The 16,024-nt window shown below is 39.7% G+C and overlaps 1 protein-coding gene across 1 annotated transcript; it reads left to right on the top strand.

The window, feature by feature from the left end:
• The first annotated feature begins 302 nt into the window (after positions 1-302).
• Positions 303-10,262, top strand: CRABP1 (cellular retinoic acid binding protein 1). Its single transcript, XM_030190387.1, has 4 exons — positions 303-492; positions 1,032-1,210; positions 7,043-7,156; positions 9,943-10,262. Exons 1-4 carry the CDS (start codon positions 423-425, stop codon positions 9,991-9,993), a joined length of 414 nt encoding a protein of 137 aa, XP_030046247.1. The 5' UTR covers positions 303-422; the 3' UTR covers positions 9,994-10,262.
• Positions 10,263-16,024: the final 5,762 nt, after the last annotated feature.

Here is a 16,024-nt window from a genome sequence, read left to right as displayed (position 1 = left end):
GGGCCTCAGCAAGCGGCAAAATGGCCTCCGTCACTAGTGCATGGCCCCTTTTACTGCAGCTTGGTAAAAGGACCCCTTAGTAACTTCATTTCTAGCCATTTGTGTTCCTTTAATTGCTTGCTCTTTTTTAAAGTAGTCTCTCCCAAAGCCCTAATCTTGCAAGAGACAGACAGAGAAAATAAGCTGGAGTTGAGTTGATTGGGTTAGGGTGAGGAGGGGGAGTGGGAGGGTCGAGGAAGGTTAGGGGAGTGGGCTTACTATGAATGTGACACATCAGGGAGACTTAGCAGTCCTAATTTAGCCTTTGAGTCAGAAGGAGCCTGTGTGACTGACTAGGAGATAGCAGCGTCCCTCCTGATCCTGTGCGAACTCTGAGCATCTCTTGGTCCTTGCCAGCCACTTCTCCAACAGGTTTAATCAACATGCCTGACTTTGCTGGCACTTGGAAAATGAAAAGCAGTGAAAATTTTGATGAACTTCTGAAAGCTCTGGGTAAGCAATTTCTAAAGCTATAAAATATTTGCCATCATATTTTTCATTGATATTTAAAATGGTTCTTCATATGCCTATCTGGTCAGTTACACCCCAAATGCTGACATTTTTCTGATTATATCCTATAGATAGCCGAGATCCTGGAACATCAGATCTAGAGTATCTCAGCTTGTCAGTCTACTACAGTACAATACACTGACCTTCTTCCAACATTATTATCTATTATATCATTGAAGTTTACTTTCATCCCTGAAGGTTTTTCATCTGTCTGAAACTAGCAAATAGTGTTTTATAAGTGGTGTGTTTCATTAGGATTAACATCCGTAAAATGAAGGCAAGTCCAGGATACAAATAGAAAAAGTGCTTAAGGCATTTGCCTGTGAAAATGACTATAGTTGGGGGATGTTTGATCATCAGACTCTTGACAGCACTGTAGACACGACTTGATTCCTGAAGGGATGGATCTCTTTGTCTGAGAATAAGCTGGTTTCTGATGCACTGCCTGATGCTGAGGTGTTTTGTTTTGCTTTTTTAATCAGGTGTCAATGCCATGCTAAGAAAAGTGGCTGTGGCAGCAGCTTCCAAACCACATGTGGAGATTAAGCAAGATGGAAACTGGTTTTACATCAAAACCTCAACTACTGTTAGAACCACTGAGATCAGCTTCCAAATTGGGCAAGAGTTTGATGAAGAAACTGTGGATGGAAGAAAATGCAAGGTAAGGTATGAGACTAAATTCTATTCCTAGCCCTAGAAATAAATGAATAAGTCAGACAGAAATATTAATTTTGCACACCTAAAAGTAATTGGGTATGTATTATAAATATAAAGATTTACTATTGTAGGGAAGTTGAATTTCATTGTAAAATTCCCTAACCTCATCTTACACAAAATATACACCTTTGTTTCCCTCAGTCTCATATAATTGCTGATCACTGTAGTCTGGGGTTTAGGATTAGTAAATCATATGAAATGTTAAGTAGCAGAGCAACCTTGTAGTCCTTATTTATTTAAAATTAATTCTAGAGATTTTAAAAATGGTTTTAGACATGTTAGAATTCTTATTAACTTGCTATTTATGATGCAGCTCTTTTGTTTCTTAGGGGAGAGATTTTGTAGGATTCAGAGAAAGCTAAACCAAAAAAAAAAAAAAAAAAAGCTGCAACCAAGTAATTATACCTTTATTTTAAATCAATACAGCAGCAAATGTTCCGTAGCCTACATGCTGTTCAAGCATGGTCCTCATTAATCTACTGCATTTTTTATAGTTATTGTTTAATGATACCCTGACAGATGGGTATGGGGAAAGTTTGTGTCTTTGTCCCTGTTTCCAGACTACGTACCTATAGGATTTGAGATTGATCATCTCCTGAGTTTGCTTACACCTTGTAAAATGTTCTGCACACCATAAAGATAAAATAATAATATTAAATGTTGTTCATGCCTTCTGGTAAAATGATGATTTGGTTGGCATCCATAAACATATAACATATTTGATCCTGAATGTATCTGCATGTGCCAAGTACTTCTAACTTGCTTCCTAACATCTTACTACACCCTCAACAATTTATTAATAACATCAGAAAGTTATACTACTAATCACTGCAGAAGAAATGAGTGTTAAGCACAGAATTGTTATCCATTTCAGAGCACAGTCATTTCTATGATGTCTATTTCTAACTCATAGTTGTGGTTGGATATCTAGTAAGTGCTTCAGTTATATGAAGAAAATTCATTAATCCCCTAGGGCTGATGTACTAAAATGCACTGATGTTCATAATAGCATTAAACATGTTACACATGTTATCAGCACATTTAACAAGCATTAATTAGCCATTATGAAAATCAATGCCAAATCTAATCAAAACAATAAGCTGCATGCTTTGATAATCAGCATATTTCTTATAAATGCATAATAAAATCATTTACATTAAAATGTGTAACTATTAATGCTGACATATTACAGCAAATAACTTAATATACCTTGGCAGAGGTTTAGTTCATATTTTTTGTTTGTTTTGCAATAATGTGTGGATTAACACAATAACTTTAATTTGAAAAAAATACCTCCAAACTAATCAGTATATCACTAATGTTGTTATCTCACATTAGTGCATCAATTTCCTTGGTCATGTCATTCAATCAACATAGTTTAATAGCTACCTTTAAAACTTCCCTCTTCTTTTTAGTGACCTGGATTGGCCACTGTGGAAGAGAGGATGCTGGGCTCAGTGGACATTTGCACCCAGATTCTAAATAGCACGCCTAGTGTTCCACACCAAAATGCAAACATATTCTGTAACAAGGCATGTAACTTAATTGGCTTAACAAGCTAATCAGCATTGATAAGTGTTAACAAGCAATAATGAGCACTAACTGGCAATAATTAGAATGTATGCACACATCTCACTAAGGGCCGCACTGTAGGCGTGCAAACTTTTAGTGTGCACTAAAAATTAGCACACGCTAACGCTAGATACACCAGCAGGCTTATTTTCAAAAGAGAAGGGCGACCATCTTTCGACACAAATCGGAAGATGGGCGTCCTTTTCCCAGGGTCGCCCAAATCGGCATAATCAAAAGCTGATTTTGGGCATCCTCAACTGTTTTCCGTCGCAGGGATGACCAAAGTTCACGGGGGCGTGTCAGAAGCATAGCGAAGGCGGGACTGGGGCGTGCTTAACACATGGGCGTCCTCGGCCGATAATGGGAAAAAGAAGGGCAACCCTGACGAGTACTTCGTTGACTTTACTTAGTCCATTTTTTCTTATGACCAAGCCTCAAAAAGGTGCCCAAACTAACCAGATGATCTCCCCTTACTCCCCCAGTGGTCACTAACCCCCTCCCACCCTCAAAAACTCCATGGCAGCAGTATGCAGGTCCCTGGAGTAGTTTTAGTGGGTACTGCAGTGCACTTCAGGCAGGCGGACCTAGACCCATCCCCCCCTACCTGTTTCACTTGTGTTGGTAAATGTGAGCCCTCCAAAACCCACTAGAAACCCACTGTACCCACATGTAGGTGCCCTCCTTCATCCATCAGGGCTATGGTAGTGGTGTACAGTTGTGAGGAGGGGGGGTTGGGGGGCTCAGCACACAAGGTAAAGGAGCTATGCACCTGGGAGCTTTTTCTGAAGTCCACTGCAGTGTCCCCTAGGGTGCCTGGTTGGTGTCCTGGCATATGAGGGGGACCAGTGCACTATGAATGCTGGCTCCTCCCATGACCAAATGGCTTGGATTTGGTCGTTTCTGAGATAGGCGTCCTCGGTTTCCATTATCGCCGAAAACCGGGGACGACCATCTCTAAGGACGACCATCTCTAAGGTCGACCTAAATGTTGAGATTTGGGCGTCCCCGACCGTATTATTGAAATAAAAGATGGCCATCCATCTTGTTTCGATAATACAGGTTTCCCCACCCCTTCGCCGGGACGTCCTGCGAGGACATCCTCAGGAAAACTTGGGAGCCCCGTTCGATTATGCCCCTCCAGGTGTCTCTAGTGTTAGTGCATGCTAATGTTTAGTGCATGCTAAAAGGTTTGCGTGCCTACAGTGTGGGGTAGTAAAAAGGGCCCTAAGCATAGTCTGTAACGCTGCACCTACATTCAAATGCACACAGCCAAAAATGGGTGTGCTTATGGATGGGGAAATGGGCATTGTTATAGAATAAGCCACTGTGCGTCTAAATCTATGCACCAGCATTTCTGCCATATTTTCATTGATCTAAATGGATGCACTTAGTTTTAAGCACTGTGATATCAACTAAGCGTATTCTATATACTGCGCATAAATATAGGCACTGCTTACAGAATACGCTTATGCAGAAATGTATTCCACATGGAGGTTTTAGGCACCATATATATAGAATCTGGCCCTTGATGTGACCCAACATGGCACATCTTATCTGTGGAGGAGTAGTAGAGGAGTGAAGGCTTAGCCTAGTGGTTAGTGCAGTGGACCTTGATCCTGGGGAACTGGGTTCAAGTCCAACTGCAGCTTCTTGTGACTGTGGGCAAGTCACTTAACCTTCCATTGCCCCTGGTAAAAAAATAAATACCTGTATATATGTAACCACTTTGAATGTAGTTGCAAAATACCACAGAAAAGCAGTATATCAAGTCACTTTCTCTTATCTGCTTTTATCGTTTAGTAATATGAATTCAAATAGCTGTAGTTTGGATGCAGTTCCTTTCAACATCTGTTGTCACACTAACTTTAATTTGTACTCTAATACGTTCTTGCTGAATAACTGATCAATTAGTTGCACAAATGACTATTTTTTTAAAAACCCTTATAATTCAAACTTATGACTTCATAGAGGAAAATTCTGCTGTTTATCAACTCCTGATTTTCCTTATTCTTGCCAAATAATTATTTCCCAAAGCAACAAATAAATAATATGTCTGTATATCTAACTCTATCCCTGTATCTATATCTAATTTCCATAAAATGTACAGATCAAAAAATTGCTCTTACCTGCTGGAGAAAACTCCTTCAACTAGCATATTTCAAATTCAAGTGTTTTTCAAACTCATAATGCACAGCTTCTAAATTTTCAATGTCATATTTCAACCATTTTTTCTTACATGTCCCAATATATTCTGTGCCCTGATCCTGATATAAATACCTATTATGAAGATCATTGTTATTTCTTGGTTGGGGAGGTGTTAAATGTGGTTAAGGACTACTAGAATTAGAAACTGTTTTAAGATATATCTAGGATATGCATATTTATATGACTTGCATAGCCCTATTTTAAGGAAAACCATCATTTGCATAGTCTTGTGCATTTTCTTATTTTCTTCAGCTTTAAGATAAGCTCAGGCTTCTTACTGCTTTCATAAAGGCTTTTTTACACAAAAATGGGAAGAATAATCCTCACTGATATTTCAGTGGGGAAAGATAGCATGACTTAAAATAAAGCGGTTTATGCTGAAGTGCAATTCTTCCTTGGGCTGTCTATTAATTTACATTCAGACTGAATGATGGAGTAGTACTCCGGAGCTGTACTAATTCATTATAACATTCTGTGTTTTCAGGACATAGAATGACAGACACCTCCTGAGACACAATTTATTATATATGACAAACGTCTAATGGTTATGGAATGCAAATGACTTTGAGACTATTGTTTGGTAGACAAAGAGAAATGTGGTTTGCTGGGAATAAAAGGCATGGTGTAGAGAATGTACCTGTTGGGAAGCACTAGCATGCATGCAGTTTAAAGGATTTACATGAAAGGTGGGCATTACAAATTGAATATCTACAAGCCATATACACTTAACGTTATGTAGAGAGAAGGGAAGGAGGAGATTTTCACAACTCAACTTTTTTTGTCAGTTGTTTTTACTCCTTTCTATTTACAGTAAATTAGTATCCTTTTGAATCCAGGCTCTCGCTGGAAATAGCACTGGTTATTGAGTTTCACATTTAGGGGCCCTTTTACTAATGCCTACACATGCCCAACATGCGCCAAATTGGAGTTACAGCCAGGTTATTGCGTGGCCTTTGCGGTAATTTCAATTTTGTCACTCATCCACTACGCATGTCCGAAAAGTATTTTTTATTTTCTGACTCACAGCATAGACCATTACCGCCCGGTTACCATGTGAGACCTTCTGCTAGGTCAATGGCTTGTGGTAAGGTCTCAGACCCAAAATGGATGCGTAGCAATTTTCATTTTGCCGAATGTCCATTTTCAGCAAAAATTTAAAAAAGGCATTTTTTTGTAGGTGCGCTAAAAAATAATTCTGCGTGTGCCCAAACCACGCATCTACACTACCGCAGGCCATTTTTCAGTGCACCTTAGTAAAAGGACCCCTTACAGACCTTTCCCTTGTCTAAGTAGGAAGGAGGATATAAATACGGATATGCTATCTGCTGAAAATTGTCCATGTGCTTAATAGTGTTTTCAGCTGTAAATGTACTTCTCCAAATGCCTCCTTGTACATAACTGTTCCACATTACTGTAGATAATGTAATGTAGTATACCCCTTTGCTCTCTCACATTTGTATTACCTATTTCATTGGACTGTGCCAAGACACGGTACCACAAAATGTCTAGGTCCACATCAGACAGCATTAGGAAACTTAAAATAATAGTTGGGAGGGGGTTTGTTTCCCTTTACAAAGATTCTTATTTACCAATCTCAGGTTATGTGGTTTGATACCAGAGTGCTCCATGTTTATTAGCATTGAATAATTCTTATATTATATTGCAGTTCTAAGATTATTAATTGCCTCCTTTTTTCAGTTTAGCAGAATTTAAATTTATACCAGTGCTGTTGAGCAGTAAAAACACTTTTGCATTTTCATTGAAAGAAAACGTTATGTTATTTCTATTTCTCGCTTTCAGCAATTCATGCTGCTGCCCCTTGAAATCCTAATTAGTGTAAGCAGCTCTTCAGGATGTGATTATTCTTAATTTGCATTCCCTAGCATTCTGTTGGTGTATGGTTTACCATACTATTACTGTCACCTCATGTGTATCAGTGCCTCAGCTTCGTGCTGCCACAGACCATAATTAATGTCCCTAATGGTTGTCTTGCCTGCAGAGTTTAGCCACTTGGGAGCATGAAAACAAAATCCATTGCAAACAAACTCTTCTAGAGGGAATTGGACCAAAAACATACTGGACTCGAGAGCTGTCTAACAATGAGTTGATTTTGGTAAGGACTCATTTTGAACCCTTTGGGATAACAAAATTAATGTTTAACTGTGTTCTGTAATCTTTCTGAACATCTGGATCAAAATAAGCAAAAAGGTCAAAGAATTTCAGCTTCTAGATTGTGCCACATAAATACTAAAATAATGCATTTCCTGAGTACGTTATGGGGTGAATTTGATAAATGGTGCCTAAAAAATCAGCTCTGAAAAAACCGTTTAAGCGATATTTTATAAGCCCTGCCTGGCACAATTTATAGAATAACGCTTAAGCGGAAAGGTCATGTGTAAACGAAAACATGGTGAAGACGCCCCCCGCCTAAATTTACACACGGAGCACCATTATTCTATAATTATGTGCGTAACCCAAAACCACACCCCTGATCTGCCCTGAAATGCCCATAACCCTCCCATTTCAGTGTCCCCTTTTTCGGGCCACACATAAATTCTGGTGTGGATCCCACACCTAAATTTACATGTGTAAGTCCCAATTAAATCTAATTAGTGCCAATAATTACTTGTTAAAAAGCCAATTATTGGCACTAATTGGCTCATTATTCTATTAAATTGTGTGCACAAATTGAGACACTCCTAAATTTGCAGACACAATTTTTGGCAACTTTTATAGAATCGGGGGAAATCGGGGGGTATATTTATTTCACACATTTACATTCCACTTTTTCAAAATTGCTCAACACAAAGAATAATAAATACAATGTTAAAAACCAATAAAATAATATAGTACAATTAAATGAATAACAACCCATCAATAATTGATTAAATAAATGTATATTAAATATAATAATATAACATGTATACACATGCCTGCTAATTCTTCCTCATTACTGGGACCAATAAAGCAATTGGTGAAAGTTACATACAATAAACAGTGACCAGCACTAATAACCTCCGTGTTAATGATGTGATAATGCTGTCAAGGCCTAGTGTGGACACCTGTGCCACAGACCCTTTGAAAGAAAGCTATCCATTACAAAGTCAATTATTCTTCCGGTTATATTGAGACATTTACATAAAAAAATTGATTGCCCAGATTTTTCTTTCTTGTTTTTAATACTTTTCCAGAGAATTTTTACGTTTTTCCAATTTGCAAAAATAAAAAAAAAACTGCATATGTTGTAAATTATTCTTTTTTGGGGGGAGGCAAGGACATATCCACATAAAAATAAGTCCTTGCTTTCTAAAGATAAAAGCAAAAGGGTACTGGAGTGTCAACAAAGCATATGAATGACAAGATTTCATTGATATCCTTTATTTTTCTCTGGTGGTTTTCAGTATCTAGGTAGAAATCAGTTAGGGGTCCTTTCACTAAGGTGTGCTAGTGGCTTAGTAAACAGGGGGGTAAATGAGCTGTACCCCTTTTGTGTTCAATTTGTATGTCATAATTACCATAATCATTCTCCTGAATATATATTATTTTATTCATATCCCTCTTTTTTGTTTTCTCTTTCTTCATATTTTTGTCTATAATTTTATACTTATTGTTTTCACTGTTTCTCATGATATCTCAATCTGTACACTGCCATGAAGTTACTCTGAGAATTGCAGTATAACAAATACAGCAAATAAATAAATATGAAACAAAGTTTAATATTTAAAAGTTGATGTCTAATTATGCAGAATTGCTTTGAGAGGGATGATGTTAGGGTTATCATTCATGATTGTTCAGTTTACGTATCAGTTTCTCGGTAAGGAAAGATCTGCGGCCCTGAAATTTAATTAAGGGTGATGTGGACGCAAAGCTAAAAATTTACCAAGATCAGCTACTGTCCTTGCAGCAGTCCTGAATCCCAAAGGCTAGTCAAAAAATGTATTGGTCTAATAGAAAGGTATCACTTTAGAGGGTTTTTTGTTTTGTTTTTGTTTGTTGACCTTTATTTCTATACATTCAAGTGAATTAACAGCACAACCAAACTACTTCACCTTCCTAAGCAAAATATTTTAAATAACTACTATTAGGGGAACCTGGCACTGCCAAGGACAGGAGTGACTGGGAATTGCCCCTGCCTGGAAACCACTATCCCAGGGAAACTAAAAGGTAGGTCCAGGAGGCCTACAGAAGAGTAGAGGAGCCTTCCGGGGGGGGGGGGGGGCTTCAAATTAGAGGGCAGTAGTCCCAGGTGGAGGGACTTGACTTTGAAGGGCACTTCTAGGAGGGCCACTTCCAGGTGGGGGAAGTTTGATTTGAGGGAGCCACTTTGTGAGGGTGCTGAGAGATAGGGGGCATTTGCAAGGGGAATTTGTAATTGGGGGAGCTCGGGGGGACTGGCTCCTTTAACATTCAGCTGGAAATATTAGGCTGTGGCTTTGCGGCCTCATGCTCCTGGAATGGTAAAATAACCCCAGCCTTCTCCAGCAAGCTGTGTAATGGAATTAACATAATATTGAGTGTTTTGAATGCATTTGCATGCTTTGCATCTCATTAATGTCATACTCCACGGTGACCTAATGCTGTGTTACAGCACCATTACTTGCATCAGAACCCTTTAACATGTGTTAAGATACCAATAACACACGATATAGCTGTAATGGAGCATGATTACTACATCCCTAAATTTGATAAATTGAGACCATACTTGACACACCCTAGCTTAGGAATGAGGTTCATTACCATCAAGATATTAACCCATTTGGAGATGTTGCTCCTGAGTGAAAACATCTATTTTACCTATAAACTGCTTAGAAGCCTTTATTAAACTTTCATTACCTTCTAGTACTTAAAAATAAAACAATGTTGAGTAATTTGTGACCATAATATCTGTTTTGCTTCTAGATTTTTGGAGCTGATGACGTTGTATGCACAAGGATTTATGTAAGGGCATGAAGAATTTTTTTTTTACCAGTTGAGATGGACAAACAGACTGAAGTGCTACTGTTGTTAAATAAAATATACGGTGATAACTGTATATTTCAGCTGTCAATGAAACACTACATCTGGCAGTGTGCTTCATGTCAAAATTAGGATCACAATAATTTAGTGCAGTTTTGTTCTTTATTTTACTCAAGGGCTGTCTTATTTATCTTTCAGGCTATATATTTTTTCTAATTACATTGTATTTTGTAGTTATAAACAAGGTGTACTTAGTTATTAAATATGTTGGACATATCGCGTGACTGTTCTTTCCATTCCTTATGTACATATTATCAAATAACGCATTCATTTATAAGCATATGTATTCTGAGGTGAGCATATCTTGAGTACTGTGTGTTGTTCTACCTCATATCAAAAAGAACATAGAACTATAAGAAGCACAGAGAAGTGAAACAAAATGATAAAAGGGATAAAACAACTTCCTTATGAAGAAAGGCTGAACAGATTACAACATACTTCAAATTAAAACTACCACCGGGCTACCACATGCCCCTGGCTATAATTCTAATTTCTACGTGCGTCCAAAATGCGCAGCAGAAAACAATTTCTATTTTCTACCACGTGGCACTAACCGGGCAGTAACCGGCAGTGTATGCGTGCTGACGATTACCACCCAGTTAACGCATGAGACCTTATCGCTTAGTCAGTGAGTGGAGGTAAGGTCTTAGGCCCAAAATGGACGCGTGCTGATTTTTATTTTGCCGCACGTCCATTTTTGGCATAGAACAAGGCCTTTTTTGCAGGAACACTGAACAATGGACCTGCGCGCATCCAATACACGTGTCTACACCAGCACAGGCCATTTTTCAGCACACCTTAGTAAATGGGCCCCTAGGACTCTTAACCTTGGAGGTAGAGGTAATAAAATCACAATTGCTGTCAAACAGGTAATAAAGAACCATTAATACCCTTTCAAACAGTACCAGGACTACGGGACACTGATTGCAGATATAAAACACATTTTTAAATGATCTTTTTTTCAGTCAATGTACAATTAAGCTGTGGAATTTGTTGCCAAAAGATGTAGTCAATGCTAATAGTATAACTGTGTTTATAAAGGTTTGGACAAGTTTCTGGAGGACAGGTCCATGAAGATAGACTTGAACATTGAATTTTTAGATATTTTTCACTTACTCTTCCAAATTTGAGTTCAAGATGAGTTATAGACAAGTATGGAAGTTATTTCCATGACCAACTGGGCTTGAAATGTAAGTTGTACCTAAGACAACTGAAAGTGAAGTGATTTGCCCAAGATCACAAGGAACCTTAGTAGGAAAAGCAGGATTTGAACACTGATTTTCAGTCTGCTGCTCTAACCACTAGACAGATCCTTCTCTCTACCTCTTACTACTGGATTTCTTCATTAACATCTGGATGCTTCTAAGTGACCCATGTTGGCCACTGTTGGAGACAAGATGCTAGACTCAATGGATCATGCTGACTCAGTATGGTATTTGTTTTGTTCTTACGTTGAGATCCTCTTAATGGTCATAACCCATATTTTATGCCATGAATTCAGCAATATGACAACACCACAACTGCTGTTCTAGAATCTATCAGAAGTCCACAGTTTTATGCCTATCTTTAAGTGTGAGCACTTACGCTAGCCAAATCACTGGTGTAAATGCTCTTGCCTAACCACTGGCAGGTAGAACGATAAATCCAAAATCAAAACCAAAAACAGGAAATACTCAAAATATATGAAAAAGATAGTATCACAAGAAAATACATATAAACAATATAGAGGGCTGTAACAATATGCAAAAATATATATATAATTATGTGAAAGAAATGGTGGCTCTCAGTTATTTAATCCATGACGCCCATACGTCTAAGGCTCACTAACAGGCTCATTTTTAAAAGAGAAGGATGGCCATCTTTTGACACAAATCAGAAGATGGGCGTCCTTCTCACAGGGTCGCCCAAAATTGGTATAATCGAAAGCCGATTTTTGGCGTCCCCAACTGCTTTCCATCGCGGGGACGACCAAAGTTCATGGGGGCGTGTTGGAGGCATAGCGAAGGTGGGACTTGGGCGTGTCTAACACATGGGCATCCTCGACCCATAATGGAAAAAAAGGGCGTCCCTGATGAGCACTTGGACGACTTTACCTGGTCCTGTTTTTCTTACAACCAAGGCACAAAAAGGTGCTCGAACTGACCAGATGACCACCAGAGAGAATCGGAGATCACATCCCCTTACTCCCCAAGTGGTCACTAACCCCCTCCCACCCTCAAAAAACATCTTTAAAAATATTTTGTGCCAGCCTCTATGCCAGTCTCAAATGTCATACTCAGGTCCATGACAGCAGTATGCAGGTCCCTGGAGCAGTTGTAGTGGGTATAGTGCACTTCAGGCAGGCGGACCCAGGCCCACCCCCCTACCTGTTACACTTGTGGTGGTAAATGTGAGCACTCCAAAACCCACCAGAAACTCACTGTACTCACATCTAGGTTCCCCCCTTCACCCGTAAGGGCTATGGTAGTGTTGTACAGTTGTGGGTAGTGGGTTTGGGGGGCTCAGCACCCAAGGTAAGGGAGCTATGCACCTGGGAGCAATTTCTGAAGTCCACTGCAGTGCCCTCTAGGATGCCTGGCTGGTGTCCTGGCATATCAGGGGAACCAGTGCACTACAAATGCTGGCTCCTCCCACGACCAAATGGCTTGCATTTGGTCGTTTCTGAGATGGGTGTCCTTGGTTTCCATCATCGCCGAAAATCAGAAACGACCAAGTCTCTAAGGATGACAATCTCTAAGGTCGACCTAAATTTTGTGATTTGGGTGTCCACGATCGTATTATCGAAACAAAAGATGGACACCCATCTTGTTTCGATAATACGGGTTTCCCCACCCCTTTGCCGGGATGTCCTGCGAGGACGTCCTCAGGAAAACCTGGGCGCCCCTTTCCTTTATGCCCCTCCACGTGCTCTAAGTACATAAGTACATAAGTACATAAGTAGTGCCATACTGGGAAAGACCAAAGGTCCATCTAGCCCAGCATCCTGTCACCGACAGTGGCCAATCCAGGTCAAGGGCACCTGGCACGCTCCCTAAACGTAAAAACATTCCAGACAAGTTATACCTAAAAATGCGGAATTTTTCCAAGTCCATTTAATAGCGGTCTATGGACTTGTCCTTTAGGAATCTATCTAACCCCTTTTTAAACTCTAGACACTCTGCCACCTCCTTCCCAGTAGTGTAGTGCCTCTTTGAATTGGAAAGCCTGCGTCCCTGAGGATGGAAGTGCAAAATGCTAGCTGCTCAGGGGTGCAGGCACCAGTAAAGGAATTTGAACTCACCACCACAGAAGGATAAGGCAAGTATGCCAACCACTTGGTCACCACTTTCCCCGTGAAGCAGTGCCTCTTAGAATGGGAAAGCCTGCATCCCTGAGGAGAGATGTTCAAAGTGCATACGGATTGGCGGGCAGGAACCTGTGACAGTTTTAAACTCCCCATCACAGAAGGTTAAGGCAAGTGTTCTAACCACTCAGCCACCTCTTTCCTTATGTAGGGATGTCTCTTAGAACGGGAAAGCCTGTGTCCCTGAGGAAAACATGTTCATGAAGTACATATATCTGTGGGGGAAAGATGACTATAGTCTGCAGACACAAACAATGAGGTTCCCCTGAAGTATGAGAGACCAACCAACCTGTTCTACCACAGTCCAAAATACATCCTTCTATGTGGTAAAGGAGAGGTTCAAGGATGTCACTTTTCCTACATACTTAAGGGACTCTTCAGAGGACCAAAAGGCCATGTTGTACATTCTCAATATTCAACTTTAAATACCTTTTCCAATATCACATATGTTTACAAGGTCTGGTTGTCAGTCCCAAAACATTAGTTCAGGGTTGGGTGAGTAGGTCAGCTGGGTAGCAAACCCTGGTCACCTGACTCTCAGACATAAGCTGTTACCACTAGGCCACTGGTCTACACACACTCTTTAGTGTTCCAATGAGGGACCCATAGCACTGCATAGGGTAGGTATCCCAGATCTTTGGCCAAGCACAAAGCACCCCAGTAAAAGATGTGAGGTACAATACGGGTTGCAGCAAAACAAAGCAGGGGATCCCTCTACGACAAAGAGTCACAGCAAGCAAAAGTAGAGGCTGACCAATGACGAATCACCACTGGGGATATGGGCCAACAGTCTTTATTGAAACAAATAAGGAAAGGACCCGACACAGTCTGTGTTCCGGCGCATGTAAGCACCTACATCAGGGGTCGAGTGGTAAAAACATTTGACAAAATAAAAGACAAAAAACAACCAATTGGCAACATATACATAAATTAATGTTATATTGAAAATTATATATAGTGTATATAAACGTGTGCATGTATCATTAAAAAACCATAATAAAATCTAAGTAAAACATAAAATAAGAACATAACATAATATAAACCTAAAATAAAAAATGAGTCATATTTATGCAGGAGCGGGTTGCAACACCTGTTTATACATTGGCCCAATCACCAGAATTACGAGCAGCACCCTAAACCCTCCATCACATCTAAGTTCCTCAACACATTTGAAGCTGATCTAACCACCACTGAAAGTTTGGGGAAAATGCCAGAAAACGCATTGTACAGAATTGTGCTTAGCAGTCCCTCATTGTGTACCTTATTTGGTTTTGTGCCTTGGAAAACTAGCGCATAGCTTTATAGAAAATACGTACAGGGATGTGCACGTAAAGTCCAGTTAGTGCTGATAATTGCTTGTTGGTGGTCAGTTATCAGCGCTGATTGGCTTGTTAACCAATTAAGTTGTGCATGCCAATTGGCAGTGTGCACACATCTAGAGAATTTGGGGATAAGCGAATTCTTAAACATTTTTTTTTTTTTACCATTGTTTTCTGATCATTTTTTTTCTTCCTTATTGGGCTGGTCCTAGTCTCTTTTTCACTTTCCTTGTGTCAGTCTTTACCAGGTTTACCTTTTCATTCCTTCTGTCTCCTCTTGTCCTTCTTCCTTTTGTTCTCTACATTTGTCTGCCATATCAGCAGTCACCACCAAGAAAATAATTTAGGTGTCATCATGGACAACACGTTGAAATCTTCTGCTCAGTGTGCGGCAGTGGCCAAAAAAGCAAACAGAATGTTAAAAAGTATTAGGAAAGAACTAGAGAATAAAACAGAAAAATATCATCATGCCTCCCTATTGCTCCAAGATGTGACTGCACATTGAGTACTTTGAGGAATTCTTGTCAACACATCTCAAAAAAGATATACCAGAGAGAGAGAGAAACCAAAGCAGGTCTTGTGCAGAGAGGGGAGAGAGGAAAAGAAGAGAGAGAGCCAGAGAAAATTAAAACACACCTAGGCATAGAGCATTCACACATATAGGGCCAGATTCTATATATGGCACCTAAAAAATCTGCACGGTAAAGATTTAGTTTATTCTATAAGCGGCACCTAGATTTAGGCACGGTGTATAGAATACGCTTGGGTGGAAATCCTAACACCTACAACCACGCGCATTCATTTAGGCCAATGAAAATATGTAGATTTACATGCACTGGGTCATATTCTATAACTGCACCCACAAATTTTGGAACCCCCCCACGAAGCTCCCATTTCCCAACTCATAGCCATGCCCCTTTTGAACTGCATGCATTAAAATTTAAGCACAGTTCATTACAGAATACACTTAGCGACTTATGTGTGTAAATTCTAATTACTGCCAATTAGTGCTCATTATTGCTTGTTAAGTGCTGTTATCAAAACTGATTAGCTTGTTAAGCCAATGAAGTTACGCGTGTTATTATAGAATACACCTAGATTTTGTTGCAGATCTCTAGGCATGATGTATAGAATTCGAGGGATAATGCACGGTGGGTGGGGGTGGGGGTTGCCCAGGATGTAAAAATGCATATAACATACACATAAATGGTGCCTTAAGTTGTGCACACTAATTTAGCTGCATGGCCAAACTGCACACACAACTTAATTAACAAGTCAATTAGTGCTGATAATTGATACTTAA

This window comes from Microcaecilia unicolor, chromosome 1, assembly GCF_901765095.1.
Source record: "Microcaecilia unicolor chromosome 1, aMicUni1.1, whole genome shotgun sequence".
In the NCBI taxonomy this organism is placed as follows: domain Eukaryota; kingdom Metazoa; phylum Chordata; class Amphibia; order Gymnophiona; family Siphonopidae; genus Microcaecilia; species Microcaecilia unicolor.
This window is presented reverse-complemented; position numbering and strand designations above follow the sequence as displayed.

Coding starts and splice junctions, on each gene's coding strand:
- CRABP1 (XM_030190387.1), top strand. CDS start 423: ATGCCTGACTTTGCTGGCACTTGGAAAATGAAAAGCAGTGAAAATTTT. Junction 493..1,031: donor TGAACTTCTGAAAGCTCTGG/GTAAGCAATTTC, acceptor TTTTTTAATCAG/GTGTCAATGCCATGCTAAGA. Junction 1,211..7,042: donor TGGATGGAAGAAAATGCAAG/GTAAGGTATGAG, acceptor TCTTGCCTGCAG/AGTTTAGCCACTTGGGAGCA.